Genomic DNA, 27500 nt, shown 5'->3' with positions numbered 1-27500 from the left:
ACAGACGTATAATTAGAAATTTAAAGGAAACAAGCTCGGCCAGATGACATTATTTCACTTTGCTTGTGGATATTTTGTACAGCAGCGGATCCTGTGGAGTTAACACGGGATGACAGATGGAGAAGTAGATCAAACAGAAACACGCTGTGCAAGTATGCATTATTTCACAATGCTTTGTTTATTTAATAATTTATATGCTAATGTGTGTGTGTGTGTGTGTGTGTGTGTGTGTGTGTGTGTGTGTGTGTGTGTGTGTGTGTGTGTGTGTGTGTGTGCGTGTGTGTGTGTGTGTGTGTGTGTGTGCGTCTGTGTGTGTGTGTGTGTGTGCGTGCGTGTGTGTATGTGTGTGTGTGTCTGTGTGTGTGTTAGTGCGTACGTGCGTGTATGTGCATGCATTTTTTTCTGTGCATTTTCTCAGGGTGTTTTTTACCTTTTGTGACACATTCACCATCTATGTCTTTGAAGTTCCTGTCACATGTGCACTTGTAGGAGCCCTTGGTGTTGTAGCAGTAATGGGAGCAGGTGCCGAACGCCAGGCACTCATTCACCTCTGGACGAAGACAATGGCAGAAACAAAACAAACACAGTGTTATATAGAAGCATACACACACACACACGCACGCATGCATGGACGCAAAAACTCACAGATGCACAGACTCACGGACACACACACACACACACACACGCGCACACACACACACACACACACAAGCAAGGGCACGTGCACACAAACAAAGTTGAGCACAGGCACAACAAAACATTCACACTGATATCCACAAAACACTCTTATTTACTTGACACTAAATGCACATACATGGGTGGGAGACGTGACGCCTTGTTTTTTCGTAACATTGGTTAAAAACCTACAAAACTGTTATTTTTCCTTTAAAAAACAAATGACAATGAAAGAAGATGTGGTACATTATGTTTCATATTAGTCTTAGATGAGAAGAAACATTTTGGCAAGATTTATGTAAAGGTTTATATGTCAAATATCCTGCGGTGTGACTGTAACATTAATGAAACCTGGAATATAATATATATATAAATTAACCAACAACATTTTGAATAATGTATGAAGCATTTGGCATGATTGCATAAATATTAACTTTATATTAAGATATGTGAATGTGAAAAAACTCAAGACAGTAATATAAACTACAAGTTCAATTTCGTAACACAAATTGCGTCCTCTGGGGTGACATGTATGTCAATGTTTGTGAATGGGCAGCTGCAAGGCCAACTACAAGGGTCTTAATGACTGGCTCCTAACCAGTCAGTACCTCAGTTATTGGAGAGTGCTGTGGAAGTTCAAGGTGACTCTTAACCTCTTAATATGTCTTCATATTGCAATCTTTCTGTCACGCAATGCTTAGGTTCATTTTATGGTGTCCTGTGGTGTGACTGCTCTTATAGGAGGAAAAAGTTTTTTATAAATGAAAACACATATTAAGATTAAACACAAGATCATTATCAAGTTAGCATGAGCTCAGATGTCAGTCATGTATACAAAAGGATTAAAATGGCCATAATGCAGTGAATTCCCTGTGGTGTGACTCTATTTTCCTGCGGTGTGACATGCCTATGCAATGTGTTGATGCAGGATACATTTGCCCAAAAATGTCAGAAATAAGGTGAAATTCCACAGACCACTAAGTGCTTTATTTTTTTCAATTTTTTTTTCCAATTTTTATCCATCATTTTTTTCAGGAATTTGAAAAACTTTTTTTTTTTTTGCGTTACGCCCTTAAACGTCAACCACCCACATACAGTACATGTATGCTCTACAAATACACAGGCATACATTCAAAACAAACATCCATAGCTTGCACTAAGGCACAAAAGCACAAAAGCTCTTAGAAAGAAACCGGCAACATATATTCTATTACTCACTACCGTACTGTATGTTTGCTTCCAAACACTCTTCTAGACAGGAGGACATACATCACTCTGTCCATAATGCACATCTACATTCTACAGGCCTAATGAAAAGGCACATTATGTTGCGATTCCTCCTCCAAATGCTTTCTTCCACCTCTCTATCCCACAGGCTTTCATTTAGCCTTGCATGGTGCTCACAGGGCCACAATGGTCTTTTCACGTACGTAGTGCCGGAAAAATCCGGCAACATAAATTTGCTGGTTGTTGGAGGAAAACATCCTTTGAAAACAGCTTGGAGGAGATGCTAAACCAGACTAGGGCTGCACAATCTTAGAAAAATATGCGATACACAATAACATGACTGTATACCGATGCTAGACCAGACCCTCTTGTACTGCGCATCAACAAGTGTTATGTGCTGAAAGTGGCGCTGATGTTGAATATCCTCTGTAGCATAGCACTCGCTTTTGAAATGTGTAAGCAGAAAGTGTTTTCAGATTGTGTGTGTGTGTGTGTGTGTGTGTGTGTGTGTGTGTGTGTGTGTGTGTGTGTGTGTGTGTGTGTGTGTGTGTGTGTGTGTGTGTGTGTGTGTGTGTGTGTGTGTGTGTGTGTGTGTGTGTGTGTGTGTGTGTGCATGCTTGCAGGCATGTGTGCGTGCATACATGAACGTGTGCTCATGTTTGCAGACAGTCTTTTCAGACTGTGTGTGTGTGTGTGTGTGTGTGTGTGTGTGTGTGTGTGTGTGTGTGTGTGTGTGTGTGTGTGTGTGTGTGTGTGTGTGTGTGTGTGTGTGTGTGTGTGTGTGTGTGTGTGTGTGTGTGTGTTTATGTTCTCTCCTTAAAGCTAAAAGGAGGTTCTGCAGTGTTGAACATCAGCCTTGGCTGGCTTGTGGGACTGGGTTCAAAAGATCGAATCGCGATCCAATATCGATTCACAACTTTGTGGATCGATCTTTTGCCGATCATTATAGGCGCTATTTTCTCAACCACATCCTGTAGCGCTCTTCCACAGTTTACCACTTACTTCTCACATACCTAGGTATTTCATGTTTGTGTCGGCATCAAAGGCTGCCATATTTAGGTTTTTATAACGGGTCTTAGAATTCTAGGCATAAATGGGTTAAAGTGACAGCCCAGCAATACAAAAGATCGATATCGAATCGAATCGAATCAGATCGTGGATCGAATCGGATCGTAGCCTTCTGGATTGGAATCGAATCAATCCAGGAAACTTGGATCGATTCCCAGCCCTACTGGCTAGGTGCCTTTGGTGATGTCCTTTATGCATGTCTGGGCTTCAGCTTCAAGCTTCAAGTTTGGAATGTCACTCTTTTTACCATATCTCAGTCTGCAACATTCTCATTCTTCAAATATGTGTGTCTCCTTCTCTTCCTACAGTACCAGTCTCTTTCTGCTTCCCATCTTTTCATACAATTTGTCTTTTCGCCTCCCTCAGCCCACCTTGCATTCTTTCTTTTCCTGGCTCCCTCTTGTCTTCTACCTTTTCCTTTTCTCCACCTCCTTTTCCATCCCCACATACGTCCTTTGTCCTACATGGCTTGTTCCTGAAGTTCTACCTGAAGTCTTCACTGACTAGCAGCCATTCATATATATTTTCATTACTTTCTTTGCTTGTATCACTTTTATGTTTCCCCCCACAGTCCAAGGCACAGTCTATATCCTCTTGCAGTACCGTACCTTCACAATGTTTTTACCTCAGGATGTTGAATGCTCCATATATGCAACATTGATCCAGGCGCCTTGACGCTGCATGGACTCAGCATTCAGGCTCATGAGATTTTAGATTTTTTTAATTAAAAGAGCTGAAAGAACATGTAATGCTTTCAAATGTAACTCGTTCCATGTTTTTATGTGCTTCGGAGGTTGAGATATTTAGGTTTTCAGCAGTGCTGGGAGTAACGGCGTTAGAGTATAACGGCATTACTAATGGAGCCTCATTTTGAGTAACGGAATACTTACTTAATTACTTTATCCATACCTGTAACGCCGTTACAGTTACTCGGGAGGTAACGTGACGTGTTATAATTTTATGAATTGCAGCGCCAGTGTGCACTGGCTGCTGACAAAATCAAGGAGCAAATGACAACGCTGCATAAATAGCTGAACGCGATTTGCTAAAAAAGTGTTGTGGGCGCAGTGTCGGCTATCTTGCTCCACGCGCGTAAACACAAGTCATTCTACTACACAGAGTTCACAGGGAGCGCATATAGAGAATAGAAGAGACAACGGCAGTAAAGCCGCGAGGTTGCATGTTCCAAAGGTAAATACCGGAATCATTTCACGCCAGTTGCAGTCAAATGCAATACTGTTTATATCCAAAGTATACTGTGCCTTGGAAACAAAGTTATGTCCGTAACGAGCGACTCTAATTTCACTAAGCACCTCTAAACATCGCATGGTGGCATGCCCTGTGTAGCTAGTAGTTTCAGCTTTATCGAAGAGGGAGACAGGCAAGCCAAACCTGATTTCTCAGGACACGAGTGAGCTCAACAAAATAATCGCCAGGTATGTGGTTGATATCCACTATCCACTGTGGGGTCGGAGTTGTTAAGGGACCTTGTTGCAAAAAAAACAAAAAATCCATCTCGTGGAGGAGAAATGAGCACATCCCTAAAAACGTGTGAACTGGATTAACATTCACCATTGATAGGTCATGAAGATATTTGATAGCAGGGTTAGCAAAACTAACATCACAGCCAAAATAACATCACATAACAAGGATGAAAACCCCATTTAAATGTTTCTTTGACATTTTAAGCAAAAAAAAAAGTAAAGCAAAAAATACTTTTGCTAGTAACTAGTTACTTTTATAATGAAGTAACGCAGTTACTAACTAAATAACCGATGTGTTATGTATATGCGACACTGACCCAGGTGCCTTGATGCTGCATGGACGCAACAACTTTTTCAAAGCAACTTTCCCACCACTGGTTTTCAGACACCATACCTTCAAACTGTTTTTTATGTCAGGTTACTCCTGAAGGCTGCCTTAACCAATTGATGATGGCTGTTGTCTATGGTATACGCAACATTGACCATGGCGCCTCGACGCTGCATATGAGCAGCATTCAGGCTCATGAGATTTGAGATTTTTGTATTAAAAGAGCTGAATGAAGACATTCTAATGCTTTCAAATGTAACTCATTCCATGTCTTTATTTGCTTCGGAGGTTGAGATATTTAGGTTTTCAGCAGTGGCGGAACAATTGCACACAGGGCCCCAGGGTAAAACATTGATAGGGCCCCTCAAACAACTTGTCATGGTCAATATAGGGCTCCCACCAACAATACAGGAGGGCCCTGGGCCCAGGGGAAAATGCCCTGCTGGCCACCCCTATAGCTCAGCCCCTGGTTTTCAGACACCGTACCTTCACACTGTGTTTACCTCAGGTTACTCCTGAAGGCTGCCTCAACCGATGTGTTATGTATACGCGACACTGACCCAGGCGCCTTGATGCTGCATGGACGCAACATTCAGGCTCATAAGAGTTGAGATTTTGTATTAAAAGAGCTGAATGAACACATTCTATTGCTTTTAAATGCACCTCATTCCATGTTTTTTATGTGCTTCAGAGGTTGAGATATGTAGGATTTTATGGTTTGAGGGAACCATTTATTGCAGGTGGCTTATATTAGGGTTAAATGGGATCAGTTAGCACACTGATATGGCCCATTATTTACTAGTCACTAAATCTCTCCTTTCTTCACATCCTTTTGCTTTGTATCCCTCTCTTTCTCTCAGTCCTTTGTGTCTTTCTTATCACTCGTCTTCTAGAGCAGGGGTTCCCAAACTTTACCATGATAAGGCTGCCCATGTAGCAGTGAATTTCAGCCAAGGCCCCCCATAGATGGGGTCATGCCATACTATTTACTCTGTGCACTTCGTTTCACAACCATAGTCTAGATCTGGCTGTCAGTGCTTCATTGGGATACATAAAATACTGAATTCAGAGATGCAATAGATTATTGTACTGCAGTACTCTAATGAGAATATTGATCAGCTTATTTTTGTTTATTTTGGTGTACATTAATTATTCAATTATTTGTTTTGCTACACTTCTTCTTCCAACTTGCTGCGGACCCCTTAGCACCCCTTCCTGGCCCCCTTCCAGGGGTCCCCGGCCCTAACTTTGAAAACCAATGTCCCAGAGTATCTTTTCCCAGCTCCCAATCCCATCTCCTTCTTCTCTGTACATTGTAGAGAATATGGCCAAGGATCATTCTGTTATTCCCCAGGGAGTTTAAGATAGTCTACTCAGCCAGACACAGTGTAGAGTTACAGTCTTCTGTATTTATTGCGTGCAGGATACTACAATGCTCAATAGAGCGAACGCTAACGGTTCGTAAAGTTAACAAACATACACAAAGTTGTGTTTCACTGATTCTTGAGAAAGTGGCTAAAACAGGTTGTAATGTTGACAGAAAAAAACAAAGTGAATTACAAAATGATATGGTATATCCTCGTAGACTAAGGTCTTGGCTTTTCAGAAATGCACAAGGCCAATCTCCCCATTTTTTTATTATCAGGCTTTTCTCCGATCATACCTTATTTTTTGCCAACACCGTCAGGCACAATTAAAAGCAATTAAAATTGTATTCATTTGGTTGCATATGTATCTGGACTTTTTAAGTGATTATGTGTATCTTTTGGTTCACACATATGCCTTTAAATGTTGAAAATTCACTTTTGTTCTATTTTAATACTGTTTCATGTGTTCTAATTTTAAAATATGTACCGTCATACGATGCTTACTTAACGCCTAAATAGAACAAACATTTTTTTGTAATTTCACAAATATTCCTGTTGGCTTAAATTGGCTATTACTTTGATAATTCAACAACTCCAAAGGAAAATGTTGTAAGCACATTCATTTAAAATGTCCAAAACTCCTTCTTACGGTGGTGACTTATGAATTGACGGTGGTGACAGTAATCTGAGAGTGGTGAAAGTGGGTTAATTAGTACCTGCTTTTAGCAAAATAAATAGCCCTCTCAAGTCAATGGCATCTTGCATAAACACTTTATTTTTGTGCACGCAGTATGTTTGTGCATGTGTTTTTTCTTCATTAGTTAGATTCTCTAGGAAGTAGGCCACTGGTTCTTGAAAATGTGGCAAAAACAGGTTTTAAGTTGTTCAAATCCAAAATATAGAGGTGTATTATCATAGATGTAGGTCTTGGCTGTGCAGTGAATGTATTGGCCAAGCTCCCCATGTTTAACATTTTTCATAAAATGGGCTCTTTCTTGTTTTGTCAACAGCGGCAGACAGAATTAGAAGTAAAAACATATGTTTACTGTATTAAAGTGAATTACTTTAACAATTCAACATAACTGTAGATACGTATTGTATATTCCTAAAACATGTCAAAAACATGTAAAACATGTATTTTTTGGTGAACTCCATCAGATGTCACCACCGTCAGGTTTTGTGACAAAAAAACCTCCAAATGCACCTCAGTGGTGGCTAGAGTATCATTTTGGATCACAATTATTACTAACATGCCTAGTAATGTTTCATTAACCAGCACATTTTTGTAAAATATGGAACAAGATGATGAGCGGAACAAAATCTGACGGTGGTGACATCTGACGGAGTGAGACAAAAAAACACTCTTTTACATATTATTCATAGTTTGTTCACATTAGCCATTTCATTTTCGCTCTGTTTCTTGGGTGCTTCTTACATTTTCTGAGAAAGTATATATTAATTAACATTAATGTAATATAATACTATTAAAACCCCCGACGGTGTTGACAGTTTATGGTTGGGACAGTACCAGTGTCCAAACAAATTAACAAATTGAGGACAAAATAGTAAACTTACAGGAGCTTCAGTGATGGTGAAGTATGCAGTAGAGCTAAAGGTTTGAAAAGGGGTCCTCAGTAATGAAAATGACCTTGTGCATACCTGATTTTATTGTCTTTTAGAAAAAATCTGACGGTGGTGACCAATATGCTGGACACATTTTGAGCAATCAGAAATTAATAGTAAATATTGTTTTACATGTACTATGTGCACATCTGTGGTCTTCCACATCATGGTGATACTGTTCAATTGTTAGTGATTTTTGTATTTTAAGTCAATTGAAATGATGATGCCAGTCCTTGGGACAGGCGTTTTTACAGGGTGTGGACAGGTTTATAGCCATGAAAAGTAATAAAATGATACTTAAATATTTCAAACAACTGTGTATTTGTGTAAAGGACCCCTTGGCCATTACCTGGATTAATTTTGCTCGTGAAAATTTAGTTGATTTTCAACAGAATTAGCATTTTACTGCTGGGACATGTTTTTGCCAAACTTTCAAGAATCAGTGGTTTAACAGTAAGGCCACTACAAAGACACGTCCGTCCCGCAAACAGTAAACAGAGAGAAAGCAAGGGTTCGAGAGGGGGTGCCCGCCCATAACGTAATCCCTGTAGGGCAGTGTTTCTCCGCCTTTTTTGAACAAACACCCCCATGGCCACATCACAAGCCTCCCAATGCCCCATCAAGAGCCTGATAACAACCTCCTTAGTATTAAAAAAAATATAAATGGACAAATGCTCCCCAATGGCAACTAAGCACCGCCCCCTCTCAGCTGTATCCTTCTCAACGCCCCCACTAGAGCTCCCCAACGCCCTCCGGGGGAGCGTACCGCCCCCGCTGAGAAACACTACTGTAGGGCTATCATTACAACATACGGTACCTTCACACTGCTTGTTCCTGAGGTTTCTCCTGAAGCCTGCTTTGCACTGGCACACTGAGCTGGGTCGTGACTGGTTGCAAAGGGCCTCCTCTCCGCACAGGTTTACCATGCCCTGGCACGCATCCTCCACTGCCACTGAGACGGGTAGAGAGAGGGAGGGGTGGAGAGAGAGAGAGAGAGAGAGAGAGAGAGAGAGAGAGAGAGAGAGAGAGAGAGAGAGAGAGAGAGAGAGAGAGAGAGAGAGAGAGAAAAAGAGAGAAAAAGAGAGAGGAGGGGTGGAGCGAGGGGGGAAAGAGAGAGAGAGAGAGAGAGAGAGAGAGAGAGGTGGAGAGAGAGGGAAGGGTGGAGAGAGAGAGGGAGAGAGAGAGAGGATACACACAAACACACACACACGTATTTGGGACAATTAAGGTATATGTACCGTACTAAATGAGGGTATGAACATATATTGTGGTCATGTGTACATAGTTAGAAACCACCTGGACCTTTATGAAGAGGAATAAACATTTCACAACATAGTAAAACATTGCTATGCCCTATGAGTTCGCGTCTGTTGTCACTGCTGTTCATCGAGCTGACTCACTGGCTGAGGGCATTTAATGCATTGTGCTCTTTACTCCCTGTCTCCATAAGAACCAACAATTCCACCATATAACATGCTCTCTATGCAGTAGGGCTGCACAATATATCGAAAATGTATCTAAATCTCGATATCAAGAGTGGCGATATGCGTATCGCGAAAATGACTTAATTATCGCGAAACAAGTAAAACATTTCTGCGCAGTCCAATCACTTGCTGAATGTCAACAAATGTGCGAGAAGCCCAGCTTGGCCAAAGCCATGGCCCCACAGACACCGACAAATTAGTGACAAGAAAAACACTGCGCTATGTTTTAAAATATCGTTTATTATCGAGGTATTGCATGCAGTTATCGGGTATCGATTTTTATTCTGATATCGCGCAGCCCTACTATGCAGTATGTCCATCCAGTGATGACCCTTACAGGCATTAACAAGTGCTCTATGTGTGTATTTATTTGTGTATCTATGTGCGTGACAATATGGTACACTTAGTTCAGCTGATGCAATGCAACGCAACTTTATTACAATATCATGAACCCTAGTGCCCCCTAGGCCACCTTGGTTATCATCCCAATATGTAAGGGATCATGTATTGTCCACACGTGACTATAGGAAAATATTTCCCGACGGGGCGAATAACACCACCGGACGCCGAAGGCGGAGGGGTGTTATTCCGCTCCGAAGGGAAATATTTTCCTATAGTCAAGTGTAGACATTACATTATCCCGCTTATTATACGGCCTTTACCAACATTAGAAAGCATAAATAGTTAACCAGTAGTATAAAGTAACAGGTTTATTGCCATTTCATAGCGTGCGCAAAGAAAGATAGTTCGTGGAATGCTCATAATTTAAAAAGGTTACCAAGCAACAGAGTTTGGCTTTCTAACTTGTTACAGCCACGTTGTGCTTCAAACTGTTTGCAGGCTGCCTCGTTCACTGCGCGATATCTACTAAACTCGGGTTCATAACAGGATAATTTCTATCTAATCGGCAACAGTATTCCTTCAAGAAACTGTCAATGAACTCCTCACTTGTTTTAAAAAAATACTAGTGTTAGGGCCTAATAAAAGATGTCACGACAGTGGCCGGCGGACAGTGACAGTTTGCTTACTTGGAACGTTTGGGAAGTGGCTGGTTACTGGAGCATACCGGCAACGTGCCTTAATCGCGCTGCTGCCTCACAGTTACAAAAGCCAGAAGGCAAGACATATCAGTGAAGATATGACCGATCTACTTGCGGAGTGATCTCTGAAGTGACCAGACTCGTTGCCATTGGCAGCGGGCATTATTTAGTGGGCACTATAGAAAAATAGTGACCACCGAACGTTAGGGCCGCCCATTGAAAGTGAATGGGAGCTCTCGCAACATTCTAGAAGGCCGTATAATAAATTACATTTACATACATAGATACAAGGTGTTATTTACAGTCCCTGTGGTTAGGTGCCTTATTCAAGGCTACTTGCCTCGACCAGTAGCAAACCAAGGGTGGTGGGTCTAAAATGCCATTTGAGAAAAGTTAATTGTTATGCTCTAGATCAGTGTTTCTCAACCTTTTTTTAGGCGAGGCACCCTTTCAATTCATGAAAAATTTCAAGGCACCCCAAACCAACAAGCCGTAACATGGCATCGCATCCGATACCATACAAGCTTAGAAAAGTAACACATTTGGAGACGTCACACGACCTACGTTCAAAGTTGCAGCTGACTGGGGCGACCTATATTTACTTTATTGTGCGTAAATGGCAGATGAAAGATTCCACTGACTAACATTAACTTATCAATTTAGACAAATATGTATTATATTACATAATTTATTTATCAGCCACGTTTCCGCGGCACCCCTGGGGGGGGCCTGCGGCACCCCTGGGGGGGGCCTGCGGCACCCCAGGGTGTCCCGGCACCCCTGTTGAGAAACACTGCTCTAGGTCAGACCGAGTCTCTGAGAGATTTGAAAGTCGATGATAATCAGGCTAATTCGAACCTGCAACCCCTCTGATCCAGATCAACTCTTTAGCATTAGGGCGACAGCTGCCCCATGTGAACATGAGTGTGTTGGCTGCTGAGTTTTCTTACGGGCCTTGCAGTCCTGCTCGTCTGAGCCTCCATCGCCACAGTCGTCAAACAGGTCACACTGGAGCTCCGCCGGGATGCAGCGATGGTTACTGCAGGTGAACTCCAGCTTACCACACGGCCTTGGACGACGCACAACATTCTCTACGGGTGAGAGAGAGAGAGAGCGAGAGAGACAGAGAGAGAGAGAGAGAGACAGACAGACATTTTAACACCCATTTATTTGTGTTGTGACAGAGTGAAAAGGGCACATTACACTCTTTGACACCTTGCACGCAGTGCGAGAAGGGAGGAACCCTCTCCTTCCAACATCTTTACCACTTGAAAATAAGTCATGAACTGCCCAGCAACTGAGAGAGAGAGAGACAGAGAGAGAGAGAGAGAGAGAGAGAGAGAGAGAGAGAGAGAGAGAGAGAGAGAGAGAGAGAGTGTGTGTGTGTGTGTGTGAGAGAGAGAGAGAGAGAGAGAGAGAGAGAGAGAGAGAGAGTGTGTGTGTGAGAGAGAGAGAGAGATAGAGACAGAGAGAGGGAGAGAGAGAGAGAGAAGAGCGCAAAGCACATGATGTAATTTAGTATACACAATGAAAGCATGGGTCAGTAATTCCCACGATAACCTAGAACCTTTGACAATGCTCTGATGAATACTTCATTTTTGACAATCCTCTGCTACATCACTGAAGCAGACATGACAGCAAACTGACATCAGAGACTGCTGTAGGGATGGAGGATCCCGTTTCACTCTTCTAAAAACCTTCCTCTTAACACAACAAGATTGAAAGCTCAGACGGACACAGCCACATAGGAAGGAACGGCAAAATGGAAAATGTTCAATATGGAAAGATTAACAGAAGAGTGGACACATGCACACACACTTGCGCAGGCATACAGTATATACAGACATACTCACAGCACACACACATTCCTTTTTCTGTGATACTGCAACCCTCGCAAAGGATAAAGAACACAGTGGAACATCTCTCTATACAAACCACTGCAGGGCATCTCTGCTGATGGTTGAGCTGCTAGCTTTACCCCATTCAACAGGCTCACATACACCTTGGGGGATGTTCACACAGACAGCTGTCTATCCTTAAGCCTTCGCTTTAATACTGTTTGCTGATGCTGGAGGCTGTGTGCGTTTACTTTCCACACCTCCGTTCCCTATCCTGCACCCTGGCTGAACTAACAGTACACTTTTTAGTCATATTACTTTAGGCGCCTACTGCACACCTCAAGGGCATGAGGGTGTCCTTACCTTTTGGATGTACTGTACTTTTCCTGGCCAAGAAATCCAAGCTTAGTTCAGAAAAAGCCTCTGACAACATACGCTGTCTGCAGTAACTGTGTTTATGCCTGTGGGTACTGTATGTTCCCTGTGCATATACTGTAGTCGGTTTTTTGTGCCCACAAGGTTGTTTGTGTCTTTGGACAAATGGATCATGTGTGTGCTTATATCATAAAATCGCAATGTTCTCAATACACACCATGTCAAATTCCCCCCGCCCCCCCCAAAAAAATAAATAAATAAATAAAATAAACAAAGACAATGACAACAATAACAGACATACAAAACAAACAAGCAAAAAAAAAAAAAACACACACACACATCTTTTTTGGGAGTGAAGAAAAGTAAACGATCAATGATTACCCATAATGATTTTGCATATCAGACTAAATATAAGTTTGTGACCCTGGGCAGAAACTCACGCACTGAACTGACTGGACTGCAAAATAACTGCAGAGTCATAGGCATAGAGGAGTGAGATTAGACAGTCATCATCCATCTGTTGCATTCATCGAGCAGGACAAACTTTAAAACATCTGAGTGTGGACCTGCCCTGGCCTCACGGTAGGGCACTGAGTTACTACGCTGGCGACCCGGGTTTGATTCCGGCACGGTTCATTTGCAAGATCAGTGTTTCTCAAAGTGGGGTGTAAGCCCCCCTGGGAGGGTGCGGAGGCATTTCAGGGGGGGCGTGTGACAACTGATCATCGGAAGCATTCAGACCCTCTGAAGGGGGGAATGATGGAAAAAGTTTGAGAACCACTATGCTAGATCATTCCCTGTCCCTCTCTCTCCACTTGTTCCCTGTCTCTCCTGCACTGTCCTATCAAATGTAAAGTAGAGGCAAAAATGCTCTAACCCCCCCCTGATGCTAATGATCTGGGGTGCATTTCTCAAAACTATAGTTGCTAACTACATTAGCTACTTTATTTGCAATACAATTTCCCATTGGCAACTACGGAAGTTGCTAACTGTCTAACAACTACGCTTTCGAGAAACGCACCCCTATATTGGTGGTTAGCAGCTTCTGAGGATGGAGGAGACTGCTGGCTTGAAGGTCTCTAAGGGGACAATGACAACCACACTGATATGCCTCGTGAAAGCAGAAGTCAGCAGAAGTCCACTGCAGGATCAGTGCCAGATTTAAGTATCCGCCGCTGTCGGTTACAAAAGAACACACTGGGTTATGTGAAGTTCATAGTGGTTGAATCTTTTAGATCTGAATGCATTTAAGTCTTATGTCTCATCAATTTTGGGAAACATTTTGGCATTTTGGTCATTAAAAGCACTACTTGTTCTAGTGTCTAGGGTTAGGGTTTTGTCAGTGTCTGAACCAGTCATTGGTAAGTGGTTAGGGCGTCAGACTTGTAGCCCAAAGGTTGCCAGTTCAACTCCAGACCCGCCAGGTTGTTGGGGGTAGTAATTAAACAGTGCTCTCCCCCATCCTCATCCATGACTGAAATACCCTGACCATGGTACCGTTCCGCCGCACTACTCCCTTCGAGCGCGGGTGAGGCATGAATGCAATTTCGTTGTGTGCAGTGAACACTTGTGTGCTGTGGAGTGCTGTGTCACAATGACAATGAGAGGTGAAGTTTCCCAGGTGGCCTTTCTTTCACATTTTCACCATGTGTGGTGTTTTTGACAAAGTAAAGCAAATACAGACACCTGTATTTGACAGAACACCTTGGATGTCAACAAACAGCATGGTCTTACAGCAGGCACGTGCACTCCAATACGGCAGGGGAGGCACGGCCTCACCAGCTCCTGATGAGAATGATGAGATGCAGTTAATGTGAATAATAGTAACAATAACAGCTATTGTTTTCGAGCATCTGCACCATAACTACCATTTGAGCAGTATTTAAACAGTTTCACTCATTTTCAACCATTTCCGTGGCCAAAATCGTAATATTTGCCCATTTCATGTCAAATTGCTCCGAATACGCTGAATTTGGGGCAACTCTGAACTGGCCTCACCCCGGATTGCGCAATCCCTCGTTAACAAGCTTGCGCGCATGCGCCATGTTGCTCGTTCTGTGAATGCAACCTGGTAATATTGTATTAAACGTTTTTATACACTTAATAGAAGTATGTATGGTGTGCCCTCATTTCCTGATATTTTTTAAATATTTTCTACGTGTGATTATCATTTCTTTACTCTGGACGCTTTGGCATAACGCCCACTGAAAGATACAATGGTGAGGCCAGCTGTAGCCTGGCCGCAGACTCCTTCTGGTGTTGAGTCTTGCTGGACAGTTACGTCATAGCGAATCTGAAGTTCACAACACAATCACTCGGTGTTGTTGGCTAGCTTGTTAACTTTGACTGCTACAAGTGGATTTCATAACGAAACTAAGAGCATGCTCAAAGTTGGATTTCCAAGGGGAAAATATGTGATAAAGAATGGAGGACCGACAGAGCTGAAGGGTTTGCTACTCAGGTGACCGGTCAGAATAACTACCCGATCATTTCAAAGTGAGTGGTACAACACTGCAGAAAATATTTGTTGTTTCCCCTGTGTCTTGTTTGCAACCGGCGAGAATGTGTGGAAGACCATTCGCATGGGATTTTACGACTTAACAATTTACTAAGGACTAAGGAGCCTCACGAAACACAAATCCTCGCGGCTACTCATATTCAATGCCAAATTGCTTTGGACTTTTGGGGCGACGTTTGGGGCTTTGGATGAACAGCACCGGCTAAAGTAACGTTAGCATGCAAAACGCCAAAGTGAAGGAAAAGAGCGGCGCATGGACCTGATGCACGAGTTCAGGTAAGACCAATTTCCTATGTGTGTGAAGCCTGTGTTTGTGAGACCCGTGGGGAGGAAAGGAATCCGCCGTGATTCTGTCCAGTGGTGGTAGCTTTTGTGATGGCACCGGATTCTCATGTGCCCGGTAACTGTTTGTAAAGTTGAGTACAGGGTACCGTTGAGGTAAATCAAATATACCCGTGTACTACAAGACTCGGATTTAATTCCAAGGGTAGGCATAACAGAAATGACAGTCCCAAATATAATTTGGTGACCATATCGAAGCGTGTAATATCTGTTTACGTTGACATTCGCTTCCTGCCACACCTTTGTCCCACATCTACTCTCCCCTCACCTCCTCTCCTCTCCTCTCCTCTCCCCTCCTCTCCTTTCCTCTCCTCTCCTCTCCTTTCCTCTCCCCCTCTCCTCTCTTCTCTCCTTTCCTCTCCCCCTCTCCTCTCTTTTCCCATCTCCTATCCTGTCCTCTCTTTTCCCATCTCCTCTCCTCTTCTCTCTTCTCCTCTCCCTCTCCTCTCCTCTCCTTGAGCTCCTCTCCACTCCTCCTCCTTTCTCCTCTCATCTCCTCTCTCTTCTCCTCCCCTCTCCTCCTCTCTCATCTCCTCTCTCCTCTTCTCTCCTCCCCTCCTCTCCTCTCCCCTCCACTACTCTCCTATCCTCTGCTCTGCTCTGCTGTCCACATTGGTGATGTGTGGTTTATGTGAGACCACTGTTTGAATCCTGTGTGTGTGTGTGTGTGTGTGTGTGTGTGTGTGTGTGTGTGTGTGTGTGTGTGTGTGTGTGTGTGTGTGTGTGTGTGTGTGTGTGTGTGTGTGTGTGTGATGTGTGTGTGTGTGTGTGTGTGTGTGTGTGTGTGTGTGTGTGTGTGTGTGTGTGTGTGTGTGTGTGTAAGAGAGAGATCTAATAGCATTTTCTCTGCGGAAATGCAGTAAGCTTATGTCAAAATATGTAGGCCTACCTTATGTTAAGAAAGCTGCTATGACATATGGCAATTATTTATTTGAAAATCTGATATTGAAAAAGTTGCCTCACCAGCCATAAATCCCAGCGCACGTCACTGTCTTACAGTGTGTGTGTGCGCGTGCGCGCGTGCATGCATGAGTGTGTGTATGTGTGTGTGTGTGTGTCTGTCTGTCTGTGTGTGTACGCACGTGCGTATGCGTGTGCTTGTGTGTTTGTGTGTGTGTGTGTGTTTCTGTGTGCGTGTGCGTGTGCGTGTGCGTGTGCGTGTGCGTCTGCTCACCACACTCCTCTTCATCCGAACTATCTCCGCAGTCGTCCACCCCATTACAGAGCTGCTCGGGCCGCAGACACACACGGCCGTTCCTGCAGCGGAATGCCCTGGTGGGGGGGCACGGCAGCTTAGCTGGGGACAAACACACACACACACACACACAAAATACACACATTGTTATCAGCAGTGGTTGAGTTGTAAAATCAATCCAGGGGGGATGGTCAGAGATGGATTCTGATTATTGGGGGTTAGGGGGTTTCTCCCCCGGGAAAATGTAGTTGAAAATGTAGTTGTTAAAAACGCAATTTTAACTCAATATGTGAAGAAGGGATGCCTGTTTTAGAGGGGGATAATTTTTGACCATTTTCATTGAGGGGGATGATTTTAGACAATTTTCACTGTATGGGGGATGGCATTCCCCCCCCATCCCCCTACAACTTGAGTCCTGGTTATCAGAACACAACAATTACAATGCCAAGTCTGTTGTCATCAGCAGTATGTATATGTTTGCAACCATTTTCAACTCACTTTGGTTGATATCAAAACGTCAAAAAGACATGATCTTCGAAAATGACTATGTAGAGTTGTAAATGGTTACACCATAGGACTTCACCAGCTAAGACACAGTGTTGTAAATTTGCTGTTACCAGAATGGCAATGACCAAGTTGTAGTGCATTACTAAAGGCTCTGTGCTATGTCATAGCCATTGAAATGTTAACTACCATAGTGCTACAATACTATCACAGCGCGCCACGGGAGGTACGGGGTGCATTAAAGGGGTATGCCACTATTTTGGGGCTACATGTTAAGCGTTGCCTTACTTTAAGACAAGTTAAAAGAGGGAGTATGTAGCTAAGCTAGTGAAAGTCAATGGATCACTGTATGCTACAAGGATCCATTGACTTTCACTAGCTTAGTGACATGCTCCCTCTTTTAACTTGTCTTAAAGCAAGACAACGGCTTACATGAAAAATAAGACACTTTACCACCTTTATATACCCTGGCCAACGATTTGAACTGTATTAAGCCCCAAAATAGTGGCATACCCCTTTAAGGGTCTACACAGTTTATGAGTGCATTCATGACAATGCATAAATATCTTTATGGATGCATCATAAACTTTTATGTGTACGATTTCCAGTCCTTTGAATACGTGGTGTTGCAGACATTGCTCCGAAAGTGCTACTGTGCTGACAACAGAGGTTTAAGTTGTGAAAGCTATTCTTTGTTTTGAGGTCTCTTTGCAGTATTCCCTGTGTTCGAGGCATTTTTCTTTAACTTTGTCAGATAGATGCCTCTACGACTGTTAAACACAAGGCCATTGCAGTTACTTCAATCAATACAGCAATGTCAAGTAGAAGCATATTTAGTGTTTATTTCATTTTATTTTCATTTTATTAGAGGTCTGGCTCTGCAGTTGTGGTGTAATTGAGGGGGATATTGTCTCCCATTTCTTCCAAAGGATATATTAAATGTTTTCTTAGAGTGCCAAACATTTACTAGGCCTATACCTACATGTGTTGTATGGTTAATATGGGGGAAAATTGTCCTCTTAAAGAGGTATTGATCAATTTCCCCCATAGCTTCAGGTTCTCCCTAGAGACTCTAAGGAATCGGTATATTTAAAGGCTGTAAACAAAGCTTCCATAAAGCATCACTATGCAGCATTTTCAAGGGCAGGGAATCGACTTCAAGTCAATAGATGCTTAAAAATTCTTTATTATATATGATATTAATTGAAAGCATTGCGAGCGACCAGGGCTCTAAATGAACACCTGCCAACAGGCCAAATAATGGGTTAAAATTCAGTTTGACCAGCCACTTTGACCCATTAGTGAGTAGCCTATGTGTTTGTCTTGTAAGATTTCTTGCCATTTTGATGAAAATGAAAAAAATGAAAAATGAAAAAAAAATAATTTAGAGCCCTGCAAAAGAAATTAATTTCTCCCCATTCTATGGATGTTTGTGCTTTCACTGTGGTGCCCTTATCACTTTTTGTAAAAAAAAAATGACTTTGTTGGACTCCTTGGATTGTAGCCTGACCGTTAAATGGCTGGTGAACAATGTGACAATAAAAACTAAATCCTTTTTAATGAGAGGGGCGCTAACCAACAAAAAAGCAGCTTAGTATCCTTTTAAATCCATCCAGACGGATGTGAATGAAAATGACTGAACTCAAAAAGACCCTGATATCCCCCCAACCCATGAGACAGGAAGAAAAGGCCCTGCCTTTGCACAGGATCCGAATGTCAAGCCAATATCTGACAAATCAAATATGAATTAATTTTTAATTGCAGGAACTCGACACAGACGTGAATTATTCCCTTTCTGGATTTCAGATTGTCAGGAACATCAATGGAGCGCTGAATCAATGGCGAGGCTTTCAATCATCCGCAGTGATCTTTACAGCTGAGTGCAGAGGGAGGATGGGATGAGTGGAGGGTGTGGGAGGTCGGCTGACAATAGCGGAAGCTCGACTGAGAAAGAGTGCTCATACGTTCCCACAAGGCTCCAAGACCAGTGTGCCTGTGTTACAACTTTAACCTACAGTATTGTATAGTCAGGCTTATGGGTTAATTATTGAAGTAATTTACTTAATTTCTTTTTTCTTTCTTTCTTTCTTTCTTTCTTTCTTTCTTTCTTTCTTTCTTTCTTTCTTTCTTTCTTTCTTTCTTTCTTTCTTTCTCTCTTTCTTTCTTTCTTTCTTTCTTTCCACTGATCTGCTCTTAATGTTTTCCCTTCTTCACATGCATCCTTCCATTCATCCATCCATCCATCGATCAATCTTTGTGTTCTCCCTGTTTTCCTCACTCTGAATCTTTCTCTCATTCTCTCTCTCTCTCTCTCTCTCTCTGATTGACTCTTCTGTGTAGGCTCGGTTTCAGTTCCTTTTTGTCTTCATTTCTTTCTTTCTTACTTTCCCCTCCCTATTGATCTGTTCATATTTATTTCCTCTTTACACCCCTCCACTCCTACGTTTCTTCCCCTACTGTATCCATCTAGATCTATCTTTCTGCCTACCACCAGGCCGTGCTCCCACACCAACCCATCCATCTCATCATACATCTTTGCTTTTTTGTTTGCTTGCTTGCTTGTTTGTACGTTTGTTTATTCATTTATTTATTTACTTAGGTATTCATTCATTCTTTTTACCTATTCATTTATATATTTTTTGTATCTATCAGTCAGTGAGTCAGTGAGTCAGTCACCCTGCTTGTCTGTCTGTCATACACACACAAACACGAACACACACACACTCTCACGCATGCACGCATGCACACACACAACCAGACTTACCACACATATCCGCATCTTCGTCTGAGTTGTCTCCACAGTCGTCCTCTCCATCACACACCCAGATATGCAGCTTGCACAGTGTGTTGTTGCACACAAACTCATCCGCCCGGCACAAGTGCACAGCTGCACAGTGAGGAGAGAGAGAGAGAGAGAGAGAGAGAGAGAGAGAGAGAGAGAGAGAGAGAGAGAGAGAGAGAGAGAGGGAGAGAGAGAGAGAGATTTTATTTAAAGCCATCACAAATAAGCAACTACACATGGCTGGCATGGGTGAACTCCAATAGGGTAGAGAGTTAACAAGATCAGACACACTCATTAAGTCTCACACAGCCAGGCATAGACTTGATTGTTGATGATGTTGTTGTTCAATGTTGATATGTTCATGATTAAAACTAGATGTTATAATGATGATATAAAAACAGACCTGAACGATAGCAAATACTAGATAGTGCCAAGGAACTCAACTGTACTGTTTAAGCCATTTAAGCATGATGCATATATCAGTGGTGTAGTCTACTTTTTTATGGTGGGTATACTGTATATTTGAGCATTTTTTGAAGTGGGTATACTGTATATATTTGTGCTATTTAAAACAATGGATCAATCAATTTTAAGTGGGTATACTGAAATCCCTGAAATTTAGAAGTGGGATATACTCTGTATACCCGCGTTCTACGTAGACTACACCACTGGCGTATATGCTGCATTGACCTGGGCACCTGAGGCGACATAGATGCTGCATTCAGGCTCTTGAGATTTGAGGGTTTTTTTTAAATAAAAAATGTGGGCATATTAGCGCAAAATAAACAACTTCCAATGCAAGATGAGGGTCCAAGCTCTTAAATGTAACTCATGTCATGCTTTTATGTGTTTCGGAGGCTGAGATATTTAGGTTTTTATAGGCTGAAGGCACCTTTTCCCAAAAGGGGCTTGGGCATTGAGCAGGCATTTTTTGCAGGTGCCTTGGGCTTCAATGGGTGAACAGTTTGCTCATCTTCTCAGAATGTGGAATCACTACAGTAGCAGTTAACAGGTAGAGGTTATTCTGTTGGAGGTCCATTAAAATCCTCTTTTGAGCCATCTCTCTATAATTTAATTTCATCCAACAGATGTCTGTCCTGATTTCAAATGTCATTCCATCCATATCTATCAATCTCAATCTCAATCCTCCTGTGATCTTTAGTTCATTTTGAAGTGGTTCGGCTCTACAATCGGTAACAATCTTTTCACTCTAAATCAGCCTCTGATGATTCTGCTTAGCGGCCTGTCAAACTGTTCACATTCCCCATTTCTTGTGCTTACTGCATTTCAGCCCCATTCTCACGGGTACGTTTAATTAGGCGATGAGGTAATTAGGTAAATAGCCAATTAGATCTGGCCGTGATCATGATCACCACTTTCATGGAACATCCAAGAGCAAGTCAAGCCTATTTCTAGTCAGTCTGATTTAAAGTCCAGGCGTTTGGCAGGCCGCTTCCTCCAGGGGTTTAACAAGGCTTCCAGCTCCAGGAACTACTCAGACAGACAGACAGGCCAAGACTAACCACAAGTGGATTCCTGAACATGTACAGCATTAAATAGACAATCTGAGGGGTAGTGAATTCCTGAACTTGTACAGCATTAAATAGATAATCTGAGGGGTAGTTTTTTATTAGAGCCACCAAGGCTGTGGATTGACTGCAGTCGTGTATTTTACATGCAAAGAGTTTTGTTGCAAAATGGTGTATATTGAAGTCAATGGCAGAAACAGTACATGGGAGTTATGGAAGCCCAGATAGCCTGGATGCTTTGCTGTCAGCTGTTCTTGTTTGTTGACCCGGTGACCCACACTTCACTCTTCAATATACCCTGTAAATTTCCATGCCATGTTTTGGCGCAAATTCACCAGTTTATTTCTAAATCACCAGAAATGAAACCCCATTGAAAATGAATGGGGTTTTATTTCTGGTAAGTTAGAATTAAACTGGTGAGTTAACACCAAAATGTGGCATGGAAATCTACAGGGTATATTGAAGAGTGAAGTGTGGGTCACCAGGTCAACAAACAAGAACAGCTGACAGCAAAGCATCCAGGCTATCTGGGCTTCCATAACTCCCATGTACTGTTTCTGCCATTGACTTCAATGTTAAACACATCATGGCAGTTATTAAGACAGAGAGAGTACCAACCAAGTATTGAACGTTGCATGATATGTAGATAGTACCAAATTTCAACTGATTTGATGTGACCTGAATTTTGCTGAAGAAAATTGTGATTTTATCACAATATTCTAATGATGCAAATTCCCCAATTCCCAAAATATGCAAAAATAAACAATTGAATTATTGGAATACTTATAAAACTGGACCATGAATCTATAATCCATGACAGTTTAACATTATTGATGGAATTATCGAAATAAATCAACTTTTTCATGCTATTCTAATTAAGTGGCCTGGAGCTGTATATACCTTTATATTCATATGTTCCATACCCTCTAAAGCTATGTTTATTCAATTTATATCTTATGTGACTTCCAAGGCACTAACTCTCAGTGAAATTGTGGGTGCTTTAACGGGTCTGTAGAAGAGGAGGAGGGGGAAAAAAGTGGGTAAAACACCCAGCAAAAAAGTGACGGTAAAAGAGAGGAGGAAAGAAAGAGGAAGAGCGAGATAGAAACAGAAAAAACACACACACACACAGAAAAAAAAACACACACACACACACACACACACACACACACACACACACACACACACACACACACACACACACACACACACACACACACACACACACACACACACACACACACACACGAGTAAAAGAAGAAAAAGTAAAAAGTAAAACACTGTCCAGCTAATTCTTCTCCTGCACAGTGGTGACCTAGATGTAGTAAATGGTCAGGTGAAGGAGGGGAAGGAATGGGAACACTGTGATTATTTCTCATTTCAAAAGGGGCTTGAATCAGGTGCAGAGGTCAAACTCCAGGTTCTCTCTTGGGGCCCCAGGTGTGGACACACCAACTGCACTTTAGCGACACATAATACATCAAGGAGGGGGAAAAAAACACAACTTAACAGATGGGGCCATATATAGCTTAGCTCGCGGTAGCTATGCAGAACACATCAAAATGGGCTAATAAATAAAGATGCTATAAGTACGGTATGATGGAGTACTTGTAGAAGTTAACTACCAGTAGAAGTAGTAGGCCTAGTAGTAGATAGTAGTAGTAGTAGTAGTAGTCCACTATGTGAATTATGTAAATTATACTATATGTAATTTTAACTAGCCCTCGGAAATTCACAAACTAGATGGACAATGCATAGCCTATGCAAATGTATACAGATGTATACAAAACAACAAACACATCCATACACTAAACATCAACACCACTTTGTGTTTTAAAAATTTGGTAAACAAAAAACATGAACAGGCACGAAATAAAATCATCTACCAGCACCTGAAAAACAACACAGAGGAGGAGTGATGCTGTGAAGCATGGTGACGTCCCTGACAATGTCCATGGCCATGACTAGCATCTCCCTAGAACACTGCTACACTCGGATAAAACCCACCAGGGCTCTAAATTAACACCAGCCAACCGGCCAAATGCTGTTGAATTTTCAACTCCCTAGCCACTTTGACCTATTAGTAGGTGTGTGTTTGGCTAGTGAGATTAACATCTACTAGCCATTTTGACTGGTGATGAAAAAAGTTAATTTAGGGCCCTGCAACCCACCAGATTACTCATTCAAACTCTGTTTTCCTAGAAGCAGTACTGTACTAGTAGGTACAACTGCAGTAGTAACAAGCTAGTAGGAATTCTATTGGGATGTGTAAAATTGAACCACCCTCTCTCGAAACAAACTAACAAAAAACATATGCACTACAGTATGCAAATGTATTTCTGTAAATAAACAACAACGCATAACAGACACAACAAACAAGAACATTCTTCATATTTTGAGACCTGTTAAACAAAAACATGTAAACAAGCACAAAATAAGCTACTTCACAAGCAGCTGGAAAACACACGCTGACCTCACTGACACTCTCAACGGTGATCACTAGCACATCCCTATGAACACTACTACACTCTGATACAAACCCAGCACCCAGCCCATACCCAACACATTACAAATTCTGTTTCTGTTCCGCCATAAATCCAGGTGCAAAACAGAAAGACTCCCACAGCAAACTGTGCCTCGGCAAAGGCAGTGAGAGCTAATAAACAGGGGGATGTAATCTAGTGCAATTCTAGGAAAACTAGACAGGCTGGAAAATTTGATAAGGGACAGAGAGAGGAAATCAAAATGCGAAGTGCTTGAATCTTTGATGACAGCGGAGTGTGCAAACACAAATAAATAAATAAACAGCTGCCACCGAACGTGTCGTGCACGCACGTCACACACGCAGAGGGCCCCCATAGGTGAGTAACAACCGACTGCTATCCAAATGATGATGGCAACACTGGCAATTTCGCCAAACAGGGGAATTAAGCGCGACTCACTCGACTGTCAGACACATCAAGTGCTAACATCAAGCCTTTCATTGCAGAGCGAGCTGCAGCGAAACACACAACAAATTATCCACCTCCTGTTGACACACAGAGGGAGGGATCGAAAAAAAGACGAAGGAGAAGGGAAAAGAGGAGGGAAAAGTGGAGGGAGGTTGAAAGAGAGAGAGAGAGAGAGAGAGAGAGAGAGAGAGAGAGAGAGAGAGAGAGAAAGAGGGAGAGAGGGGGGCAGAGAGAGATAGAGAGACAGAGAAGGGGGGAGAGCAGAGAGAGAGAGGGAGGGAGAGAGAGAGAGAGAGAGAGAGAGAGAGAGAGAGAGAGAGAGAGGGGGGCATAGAGAGATAGAGAGACAGAGAAGGGGGGGAGAGCAGAGAGAGAGAGAGAGAGAGAGAGAGAGAAAGAGAGAGAGAGGGGGGGCAGAGAGAGAGAGAGCAGAGAGAGCAGAGAATGAAGAGGCTAAAAAAATAGAAGGCGGGATGAGAGATGGAGGGAAAGAAATCAAAAGAAAAAAGTGTGTTTGTCAGGAGAGAAAGAAAAGGTTGATCGAAAACGCGAGACAGAGAGGTGAGACAAACAACATCGGGGGGTAAGGAGAGAGGTAGAGGGTGTTGTTATGGTGTAGAGTTTGTAAAAAATAAAAAGTGTGATGGTGGGACCGAGAATTTTGAAACAGCTGTAGCAGTGAATATGGAGATGCAAACACATGTGCGCGCGCACGCAACCGCAACCGCAACCGCACACGCAACCGCAACCACACCCGCACCCGCGCCCGCGCGCCAGAGCTTGACATTAACATTCTCGCTTGCCGGCCACTGTGGCTAGTGGTTTTCCTGAGTCACTAGCCATCTAGTTATTCCACTAGCCACAAATGTTATCATCATGCTGTATCTAACCTCAGAAGATGAGGTGCTTAAAGCAAGAAGATGAGTCCATGGGTTTCTACATTGAAATAAAGCAAACAAATAGAAACTGTGTAACTGATCTTTTTCTTTAAAGGCCAACTTCCGATAAAACACAGTTTTACTCACTCCTTTTGAAGATCGGACGGTCACCCCAAGTTAAACTCACTTGCAAGGCTCTCATAGCGGTGCGTCACCTCGCCTGGCTGTATTTCCCGGTGTTTCCCAATTTACATAAATAATGCAGAGAAACGAGCTAATCACGAAAGCCCTTCTGTGTTTCGTCACGTCGAAAGAAGGCGTTGGCCACAAAGGTTTATGTCGACCCATTTTTCTAAAAACATGTAGAGTAATTTTTTTCTGCTTGTTTTCAATACAAGCAACGTCTGGTGGTCCGAAATCTAGCTTAGCTTAGCTATCAGCTGGTTGCTACTCTCAGGTACACACACAGAACAAAGCCTCATCCATAGAGCAAGCCCACTCTGGTTGCTCCGTGCCTGCAGCTCGCCTAGGGGTCGCTGTCGAAAGAGCACAGCCCTGAATGGAGCATGCACGCCTCCGTTGGCGCCCCTATAGTGCAGTACCACCCGGGGAAGTGGCGACTCTGTTTCCCATTACATTCTCTCCAAGAACAGGAGGACTGAGCCAATCAGAGACGCATTTCCACGAGAGCTGGAAGAGTGAGACAATCAGAGACGCATTTCCACGAGAAACACGGAACACCCTCTCGTTTCTCCAAAAGCCACCTTGCTGGCTTGCAAAAACGGCTTGAAACAAAGCAACCAGAACGTTTTTTAAAACAGGACCAACGCGTAACACATTCAATAACAATGGGGAACACAGCAATATTAATCAAATGACGTTGAGAGGCCATCTTTAACTTAAATACGAACAATTGATACACAGGGAGCAACGTGCAGAATATACACTATTCTGATATGTCATACCATAGAATAAGCTACCTGTCAAATTGGCTAGTGACACTGAAATTGTTACCAGCCACAGCCAAGTTTTACCAGCATTTGGCTAGTTGGCAGGTGCCAGTGTCAAGCCCTGCCGCACGCACGCACGCACGCACACACACACACAAATCATTTCATTCTCACAGCAGCGACTAGTGAGTATGGCGGTGAGCATAAACACACCCACACCCATAGACAGACAGACACACAGACAGACACACACACACACACACACACACACAAACATAATTTAATTCTCACAAAAATGAAAATGACTAGTAATGGCAATGTTAATAAACACAACCAAACACACACACACACACACACACACACACACACACACACACACACACACACACACACACACACACACACACACACACACACACACACACACACACACACACACACACACACACACACACACAGGGCATGTTTTACCGTGGTCACAGCTGTGCTCATCGCTGTGGTCCACACAGTCGTAGATGCCATCGCAGCGCCAGCGGGCGGGCACACAGTGGGCACGGTTACGGCACAGGAACTCGTCCTCTCGGCACTCACGGGCACAGTCCAGCTGCCAAACAAACATATGGACATCAATGAACACACACACACGCACACACGCACGCACACACGCACACACACATACACACAGGCAAACAAACACACACACAGGCAAACACACACACAGGCAAACACACACACACACACACACACACACACACACACACACACACACACACACACACACACACACACACACACACACACACACACACACACACACACACACACACACACACACACACACACACACACACACACGTGTAGTGCATCTGCACAAATACAAAAATGCAGGCACATATGGGGACATCAATGCGCACACGCACGCACACACACACACTCAAGCACAGATACAAAAGTAAAACTTTTAGTTTCAGCTTAATTCAGCTAGCTTGCCAACATCATATGTTTGCCAAATTGGCTCACTCTACACCCACACTCTCCACACACTCTGGCACAGGTCACCTGGTTGTTGACCAGAGAAGTTCAAACGCATGCACACACCCATGCACACAAACATGCACACGCAGACATCAACACACACACACACTCAAGCCTGGGCAAACACACACAACAATGCATATGCACACATTGACACACGCACGCAAGCACACAAACACACCAACTAAATTGAACTAAAGACTGAAAGAAAGTGTGTGTGTGTGTCTACATGTGCGCTTGTCTGTGTGTGTGCGTGCATGCATGCGTGCGTGCGTGCACATGTGCGTGCGTGCGATCGTATGTCTGC

The 27500-nt window shown here is 42.9% G+C and overlaps 1 protein-coding gene across 1 annotated transcript in view; it reads right to left on the bottom strand.

Annotated features, from left to right (window-relative positions):
- Positions 1-27500, bottom strand: part of LOC134459383 (low-density lipoprotein receptor-related protein 1B-like) — a 628069-nt gene that overhangs the window by 106505 nt on the left and 494064 nt on the right. The window contains exons 71-76 of the mRNA XM_063211727.1: positions 26630-26762; positions 19833-19955; positions 16544-16666; positions 11247-11387; positions 8590-8724; positions 431-550 (exon numbers count right to left, since the gene is read on the bottom strand). Of these exons, the coding sequence (XP_063067797.1) occupies positions 431-550; positions 8590-8724; positions 11247-11387; positions 16544-16666; positions 19833-19955; positions 26630-26762 (775 nt within the window). The remainder of the gene's footprint in view (positions 1-430; positions 551-8589; positions 8725-11246; positions 11388-16543; positions 16667-19832; positions 19956-26629; positions 26763-27500) is intronic.

The sequence above is a fragment of the Engraulis encrasicolus genome, chromosome 12 (assembly GCF_034702125.1).
Source record: "Engraulis encrasicolus isolate BLACKSEA-1 chromosome 12, IST_EnEncr_1.0, whole genome shotgun sequence".
NCBI lineage: Eukaryota > Metazoa > Chordata > Actinopteri > Clupeiformes > Engraulidae > Engraulis > Engraulis encrasicolus.
The sequence above is the reverse complement of the archived record's forward strand: the minus strand, read 5'-3'. Positions and strand labels throughout refer to the sequence as shown.